The 8,964-nt window shown below is 45.6% G+C and overlaps 1 protein-coding gene across 1 annotated transcript in view; it reads right to left on the minus strand.

The window, feature by feature from the left end:
- Positions 1 to 1,980: 1,980 nt before the first annotated feature.
- Positions 1,981 to 8,964, minus strand: part of FBXO16 (F-box protein 16) — a 17,489-nt gene continuing 10,505 nt past the window's right edge. The window contains exons 3-5 of the mRNA XM_010082207.1: positions 5,499 to 5,705; positions 3,074 to 3,238; positions 1,981 to 2,190 (exon numbers count right to left, since the gene is read on the minus strand). Of these exons, the coding sequence (XP_010080509.1) occupies positions 1,981 to 2,190; positions 3,074 to 3,238; positions 5,499 to 5,705 (582 nt within the window). The remainder of the gene's footprint in view (positions 2,191 to 3,073; positions 3,239 to 5,498; positions 5,706 to 8,964) is intronic.

Genomic DNA, 8,964 nt, shown 5'->3' on the forward strand with positions numbered 1-8,964 from the left:
ACACGGTTGGTTTCTGGGCTGCCAGTGCATGTTGCTGGGTCATGTTGAGTTTCTCATCTACCAACACCCCCAAGTCCTTCTCCTCACGGTTGCTCTCAATCCATTCTCCTTCCAGCCTGTATTTGTGCTTGGGATTGCCTCAACCCAGGTGCTTCTGGGAATGGGCTGCAGAGGGGACTCTGTTGTCAATGTGGCCAGAGAAAAGAAGCACCAGAATATCCTTCTGTGAGTAGGAAGCTGGGTCAGCACCTGAAACGGCACACCTGCGCTGCTGAGTAACTATTACAGATGAGACTACGCACCAGCAATTACTTTCAGCTTAAGTGATATCAAAGGGGGATGCTTGATAAACAAGTAAATCTCATAGAATTCATTTCTCTCCTTGCAGTAATCCTCTATAATTACAGATAAATGCCAGGTTTGCTAGAACACTCGGCATTAAAATATTCTCCATTGCACAAATGGATAGAGGCTCAAATCACACTTAGGAGAAGAAAACAGTCAGTGTGCTAACTGTATCATTAGAAACTCAGAATTATTTGCATCTGGTTGTCAGCTGCACCTACAGCTCCATGCTGGAAGAAGTGTCTTTTAAACTCTTCAAACAAGGCTTGTCCCACTTTTGACACTGGGTCATGGAACCTTAAACCTCACAGAAACCTTTGGGAGCCGCAGCATAGAAACATTTAGCACAACTGAAAAATAGTATCAGGACATCTGTTTGTAACAAGAGGCATTTTGTCAAAATATTTAGTTAAAAGCCTCAAAGAACTCTACCCAAAATGGTGCTAGAGTGTGGAAACATACCGCAGAAAGAGGGTGAGGTGGAAACTGGAAAGCTCTTTGAAGTACTGCATTATCCTAGGACTAGGGGACGCAGATTAAAAAATGATTCATAAAAGGCTTTTGTTCAGACACTGGAAACTTTGCGGAACAGCCTGGAGGAGTGGTGGGTCCAGCAAAGTTAATCACATTGAGAAAGAGCCTACATGAGTGCACGACTGCTTAGCCAAACAGTCACTCGGCCGGGGTAATTCATGGGTTGATTGTTCCTGTGCACAGGGCTAATCTCAGCTCTATCAGTTATTTACTGAAAGTACAATCTGGATACTTTCACTGCGGCTCAATTGGTTCCCAAGGGTTTTGTTGGCACGGTGAAGACGAATCTCCTCCTCCCTGCACGTTCGGTTGGGTGAGAGTCTGTTTTCGGAGACTCTCACAGGAACTAGGCAACGGTCAAGCTAATCCACTACCTGTTCACCAAGCTCAGAATAATGATGGTATTACCAGTTTCACAAGTTACTGCACATCAGCTGAATTGAGGTAACTGCTGTGAGCCCATGAAAAATGAGACGTGGTATTAGCAGAGGCTTAAATGAGAAACGAGCCAAACACTGCACACAGGTGACTCCCGCAGCCTCCTTGCTATTGCTCCTGTTGATGCTTGTTAACGCACAGAAATTTGATCACAGATCTGAGATTCTGAAAATATCTGATGCCAGGTGTGTCAAAGAAAAACATGGGACAGCGCTAACACAAGTCGATGTGCAAAACTCTACTTTGGGGTGGAAATGCCCTTCTTTTGCCAGTTGCTGATCAGATAATCCTGGGAGCCTACAAACCGATGGATCTAGGCAGTCTATCCCAGGCAGTGTAAATATTTAGGTAATTAATACTATTCATACCGATTCTTCCCATTACAACTGTGTAAATTCCCCAGGAGTTACAGCCTGTTTTATCAGCAGACACTAACAAGCTGTGCCCATGCTCTGCACTGAAATGGCACAAAGCAGCACAGCTGCAACTACAACAGGACCAAAATCAATCCACGAAAAGCCAAAAGAGCAGCAAAGTGTGTTCGAAACCAGGTTGCTGAACTATAAGGCTTCCACGCAGCTTGGAGTACAGGCAGAATGAGATTGCAAAGGACACGAACATACCCTACGTCGCAGAAAAAGCCAAAGGGGAGAGATGAAGCTCTTACGCCTGCCTAGCCTGCTCGATGGGATCGTAGTTGTCGAGGTAGTTGAATCGGATGGTGTCTGTAGGATGCCTGTCTGATGAACGCCACGGTGGGAGCTGTTTTTTCTCCTTGTTCATCCTCCTTCCCAGCACAGAAAGTTTTCCCTCTGGGTCATTGCTTCTTACCGGTTGCACATCAATAACTACAAACTCATCCTTTGAAGGAGTCTGATGAGAGAGATTAAAAGAAGAAAATAAATTTTAGCCTATAATGAAAATGAGATTTATTTTGCCTAATTTTGGACTTCTAAGAATTGGGTATTAACTCAAAATTAGTCTTTCCAGGCTCCACTATGGTCAGTGGACAGAAACAGGCACCCTGCCAATGCATGTCATTGCCCATGTCCAAAAATCTGTATTAAGATGAGCTGAGCTGCTTTTGAAATGCATTGGCTTTCCTCTGCTGCCTACAAAGAGAGCCTACAGGGGAGTTAGAACTAGAGGTTACAATCAGAGGGCTGAGTTTTGAAGTCAGGGCAGAAGAATCCCACCCTCACAGCCCCACAAGCCAGGCATGAATCTCAAGAGAAAGCAATAGCTACTGAGTAATGCTCCAGCTCCCCGGGATGGCCCTGCCACCTTTGAAAAAGACAGAAAGACAACACCAAGGGCTATAATGGGGACAATGTGGATTTTTTTTATTTTTCCACTGGGTAAACTGACTCTGAAATGTCAGCAGGGATGATGCTGGGCACTCCACCTCTGGCTGTCATATGCGCTATAAACTGGAGGAAAAGAGGGGAAAAGACTTGAGTGCTGGAAAGGGAAACTTAGAGGATTGCCCCAGGATATCCTGAAAGGATAGCAGAGTGAGATCTTGGTGAGTTTTTCTCGCCTAGTCAGTGAGATTTTCACTTCCTCCTACCAGGGATGGATAATGGGAAAGTAGAGTCCATGGCAACACATGAGGTTAGATTCTAATTTAGAATGACATATCTTCCATTCGACTAGTGGGAGATCACAGAAAGATAAAGAGGCAAAGGGGTAAGGCACCCGACCGGCCCAGTTTTCCCACTGACCCCCCACATCTCGAGAGGTGGTAGGTATGTACCGTTGGTCTCGTGACACGCAGCTCTTTCACCATCTCAATGTAGTGTTTCTTCCAGATTCCTTGCTCAAAGGGGGTTGGAGTGAAGTTGATGTACCAGCCAAAACGCAGGCATTTCAGCATCCAGAGCTGATCCAGTTCAGACAGGTATTTCCAGTACCAGCTCACCTGCAGATGCCCAGTGAGATGAAACCCCATCCAAGATTGCAGCTAGAGACTTACATTAGGATGTACCTAAGTCCTTAAACTAGTACAATTCTTCAGCACTGGTTATGCTCCATTTAAACCCTTCATTACATCACTTAAACCATTCAAGTTCTTCATGACATGCTGTGCTGGTTTGGGCTGGGGTAGAGTTAATTTTCTTCCCGGTAGCTAGGATGGGGCTGTGTTTGGATTTGTGCTGGAAATAACACAGAGATATTTTAGTTATTGCTGAGCAGTGCTCACACAGACTCAAGGCCTTTTCTGCTTCTCCTATCACCCCAGTGAGTAGGCTGGGGGTGCACAAAAAGCTGGGAGGGGACACAGCTGGGACCAAAGGGATATTCCATACCATATTACATCATACTCAGCATATAAACCAAGGGGAAGGTTGGGCTGCTCAGGGACTGGCTGGGCATCGGTCGGTAGGTGGTGAGCAATTGTTTACATTTGTACCACCTGTCTTTTTTGGGTTTTATTTCTCTTTATTTGTTATTTTACTTTTCATTACTACTACTACTATTATTACTATTACTATTCTTTTCTTTTTTTTCAATTATTAAACTGTTCTTATCTCAACCCACAAGTTTTCTGACTTTTACCCTTCCAATTCTCTGCCTCACATCCTGCTCGGGGGGGAGTGAGCGAGCAGCCCTGATGTGCTGGTTGCAAGCCGGGCTTAAACCATGACAGATGCTCAGTGCCTAAGTGTTAGCTGATCTCCAGCACAGGGTGAAATATTTCAAAAATCACAGGCCAAGAGGAAAGATTTCAGCTTGTCTGGGGCAACCTCCTGCACTCCTACTCAACAAGCACACAGTAGTTGGAATAAACCTTTTGTTTCCACTGAGAAAACAGCACTAATAAACACCCCAAGTCTGATAGACTTGTTCTGAACGTTTTCTCCCTTCTCACGTTCTGCTGTTATACTCCACCACACAGTCACCTCGTGTGCAATGCTTCTAGCTTAAGAACAAACATCCTCTGTCAGCACTGCCATGCTTATAATAGCAGTTGTCCAATGATCTGACACCAGCAGCACTGTAAAGAGCTTTCTTTCTAAGGAAGTCATTTCCTGACCTGTCTTCTCCCTGCCTGTGAATGAATAGCTTGAGTTTCATCCACATAAAACATGAAATGCTGCAGAAAGATACTAGAGCAAGCTTTAAACAAGCTGAGATTTTGATATATTTGTAGTATTATATGGAATACTATGTTAGTGCAGTAATAATGTCACAAGTATCTGAATTTATTAATTCAGAACTACTTTGGGCATCATCTCACAGTACTTTATCTCACGTAAACATATGTTTGAAGTCTTAGCCACTGTGCTTGAAAGACTGAAGCCCTTGCCACTGTGCTCAAAAGCACATCTGTAACTTCTCTGCTTCTGCACATCCAACACTTTACTTTCAAGCATTTTAAAGGATCTGGTTTTCACTCTTTTCCTTAAAGCATCACGTGCAGCTCTTTGCAACCAGCACAAGCCAATACTTTCCACAGCAATTAATGATTCTGCAGACAGTGCAAGGTACTGTAGCAGCCTACCAGTACCTAAAGGGGGCTACAGGAGGGATGGGGAAATGCTCTTTATCAGGGAGCATGGGGACAGGACAAGGGGGAACAGTTATAAACTGAAAGAGGGGAGACTGAGATGAGATATTGGGAAGAAATGTTTCCCTGTGAGGGTGGTGAGGCAGTGGCCCAGGTTGCCCAGAGAAGCTGTGGATGCCCCATCCCTGGAGGGGTTCAAGGCCAGGCTGGATGAGGCTTTGGGCAACCTGGGCTGGTGGGAGGTGTCCCTGCCCATGGCAGGGGGTGGCACTGGATGGGCTTTAAGGTCCTTTCCAACCCAAACCGTTCTATGATTCTATGATTCTACTTTAAAAGAACATGATTTTCAGAAAGTACCAGGCCTCCGTCTTGGGAAGAATCAGTCTTATAAAGTGCCACATGTTAAATGCCTTAGAGCTGAGCATCTAAAATTACTCTGAACTTTTGAAAATCTTGGCCAATTGGGCTTAATTTAGGATCTGTGGAAGTGTTGCGTTCAGTCTCATGCAAGCGTCACTAAGCATTTGGCACTGAGCTGCCAAGTCAGAAGACATCCCAGCATTACAAAGAACAGCCCTGCTATGACTTTACAGTAAACCAGTGCTGTTTTCCTTTTTTTAACTAGCTTGTCCTGACTTTCTGAACCTTAGGTACATGTTGGCCTTTTTACCTGTGCGCATCGACAGAGGCTCCGTGGGTCCAAGAAGGAAAAGATGTATAAAGACAGGACTCGAGGAAGCCTTGTGGTAAAATCTAGAGCCTCGGTGGGAACTCGATCCTGTAGCTGCTTGGCACAGAATTTCTGCTGTGACAGGGAGCAGCGTTCCAGCAGGTCCACCAGGATCCTACGCCTCTGACCATCTGTCCACTTGTCAAACTGAAAAAAAAAAAAAAAAAAAAAAGAGTTTCAGGTTCTGAGAAACCGGAGATTCAGCTTCTTAAAATAAAGCACACATTTAAGGCAAGGGAAAATGCATAAGCAGCAGCTTCTGATGACTCATTCAAGAGCAAAGCACGTAAGAACAGGGAACAAATGGAGAGGCTACATTAAAAGAAACTCTAAAGCCATGTAACATGTTATTTATAATCCTCAAAGGATCCGGGATGGCCTAGTCCAGGACACACTCATGCTCATGAGACTTTGCTCCTGGGACCAGCTCCGAGACTTGGCTTCACTCACAGAAAGGAGGAGACTCAGATGTGTGTTTACAGGATCAGGTCCCAAATTACAGTTTCACTGCTGCTTCCTCATCTATCCTGACACTTATATTGCCCCCACTACTGCAGCATTTAAGTGCCTCACCATTTATAAAGTATTTGTTCTCTCAATCCCACTGCACAGGAGAGAAACGCCAACTGCAGAGAAAAGAGAAACCAAACCAGCTGCCCATGAAAATCTGCAGCACAAATCCAGCAGCACAGCAACAAAGATTTTTCACAGCATTTCTATGCTTATGACAGGTACCTACAGAGGAGGATTAAAACAGTGGTGGGAAGAAACGAGCACTTAGGTAACCACACAAGAACGTATCGCGTGCTACGATGGCAACAACAAAGCTGCATCGAGCGGAGCGCGGCAGAGCTGTGTAAACAGGGTGGGAGCAACGGTGGCAGCGGTGGCAGTGGTAGCTGGTGTTTAACTTGTGTTGATAGAGGATGGAAAAAAGCAGGAATCTCCTGGGAGGAGACTGACCTCATCGCCACAGTCTGTGCGATCTGGCTCAAAACCTGCAAGAGCAGTCCTGGCTGTGCGGGCAGCGCGGGTGCCAGGAGGGAGGCGATGGTTGGGGGACCAGGGCGGCTGCGGGCAGGATCAGCTGGAATCCCCGCTGAGCCTGGTCACAGATGGTTCCAGATGGCTTTCCGGAGGGGAAATACGGATTTTGGAGAAGTCCGGCTTCATTCTGCTTCCTAGCAGAGCAAAACCAGCCTGGACCCAAACTCACCTTCATTTCAAAGGGAAAACTGAAGTGTTTGGGGAATTCCCCTGTTTGGGCAATGCTGCTTTTCCCCGTTTGGTTCTTTCCCACATGTTGGCCATCCCCAAACACACGCCGTGCTTTCACAGGGCTCTTCCCTGAAGCCAGCTGTCCACAGCTGACAACTTGCTCTCCACAGGTCAAATCACAGCACATTCATTTCTGCATTTAACCTCAGAGGTATTTGAAGTCCTTATTTAAACGTGACCTCCAAAAATTAAAAACAATAAGAAAAAACCTGCAGTTCTTCCAAGATATTTTTTAATTATTATTGTGGTAAATTGTTTCATGTCCAACGTCCCTTCCTTTCCCTTTCAGAACAAAATAGACTAGAAATTCAGATCTCTTTTTTTCTTTGCTTCCCTCAAAAAAAAAAAATTATGGTCAAGTGGAAGACCAGCAGAATAATAATTTAAAATATACTGTGCAGATGAAAGGTAATTGAGAAGCAATGTCTTTCCAGATTATTTGAAATAATTCTTTGTTTCTTTATTTATTTTTACTCTGATGTATTTAATTCCAGTATTCCAGTACTGGAGAATAAACTCTAAGAAGTAAACAGCTCTCCTTCCCACAAACACCTCTGCAAGACCTTCAAGAAGGTCAGCAAGAAGAAAGGGTGGAATTGGCATCCCTGAGATCCCAGAGACAAAAAGCCAAACAGAAGAAAGCTCCCAAATGTCCCTGCCTTTCCAGACACAGACAGACAGCAAATTAAGGAATACACCCTTTCCCTCCCATCCCTGTTTTGCATATAACTTTCACCAGCAGAGTACTAAGGACAAACTGAAGCAGGACTTTTGTATTTGGGGCTTAAAAACGTGTCCTCCAAGAACAAAATCAGACAAAGGTGTACTGGAGGGGGACAGAGGAGGTTCTGCCTGTCCCCCTCTCACCCTCTGCTCGACAGAAAAGGCTTTCTCTGAGCGGGGAAAGCTTCTGCTGCGCAGACTCCCTCCCCATTCATGATCACAGCTACATCCTCTTCTCATTAAAACAATCCGCAATCACCCATTTGCAAAGAGAAATTTCTCCCATGTAAGTCCCAGACACAAGGGGGTATCTGGCTTGCTTTCTTCCACACCAAGAGATTAAGTGAACTAATCAAAGCAAATCTAGCTTCTCTTTAGAGCAGACAGAACATTTGCTCCAATTTAACTCTTCCCTTTCTGCCATGGGTTTTGCAATAAAGTTTGCAGCATCCTCAGACTGTGCTTACACTGCGAGGGAAACTCCATTTAAACCAGTGCCACATAGTCAGGAGCATGGGAACACACAGCTTCTTCTCCATCGCATTCAGCAGCAGCCAAGTAGTTAAGTCGGCATAATTTGTCTCTTTTCCAGTATTAACAAGCATGTCCCCATCCCACATTTGGCTGCCTTTCTCCGCAGTTCCTCCCCTTGCATCTGATTACAGCAACCCGACCAGTTGGACCGGATTCCCCTTTTTCAAGGTGCTGCACCTTCTCTATCCACAGCTAGGAACATTTCCCCCCCCCTTTTCCGTGCCTTTCCCAAAGCCTTGGTGAACAATGTCTCCCCAGGGACTGGATGACATAAGGCGATGCTGGCAATGCAGAGCGCTCAGTCCCTGCTTCTGCGATCGGTTTACAATTAATCCATGAGTGCACACACACAAATAACACAGCCCGACACGAAGGGGAGAGCCCAGGACCTCAGTGCCAGAGTACAGAGGCTCTGCTGCTTAACCTAAAGAGGCCCCTCTCTGCTGGAGGAGACAGGTTGTTTTACCGACTTGAACTCGCCCCTGAAACAGGGCGTGATCCTCATCTCCAAACCAGCATGTGGACGTGAGTTCACAGGGTTACAATCACACACCAGCATCCCTGCGCTCTGCAAATGTTGGACAGAATACTCTTGTCAACAGGGCTCTTCTGCAGAATGCCTTGCAAGTACATGGAGATGATTCACCCAGGGAGAAGCAATTTTCCCCTCCCTCCCCAGCCATCTTCTTGTGGTCCTGATGAAGATCTCCGGATTTGCTGGAGACTCAGAACCTAGGTGAGAAGGCATGAAGCAGACAAGCCCCTGGTATCTATAACAGTCCACCCCACAAAATCATAGAATCATGGAATGGTTTGGGTGGGAAGGGACCTTCAAGATCATCCAGTTCCGAACACCTGCCATGGGCAGGGA

This window comes from Pterocles gutturalis, unplaced genomic scaffold (genome assembly GCF_000699245.1).
Source record: "Pterocles gutturalis isolate BGI_N339 unplaced genomic scaffold, ASM69924v1 scaffold18659, whole genome shotgun sequence".
NCBI classification, from domain to species: Eukaryota; Metazoa; Chordata; class Aves; order Pterocliformes; family Pteroclidae; genus Pterocles; species Pterocles gutturalis.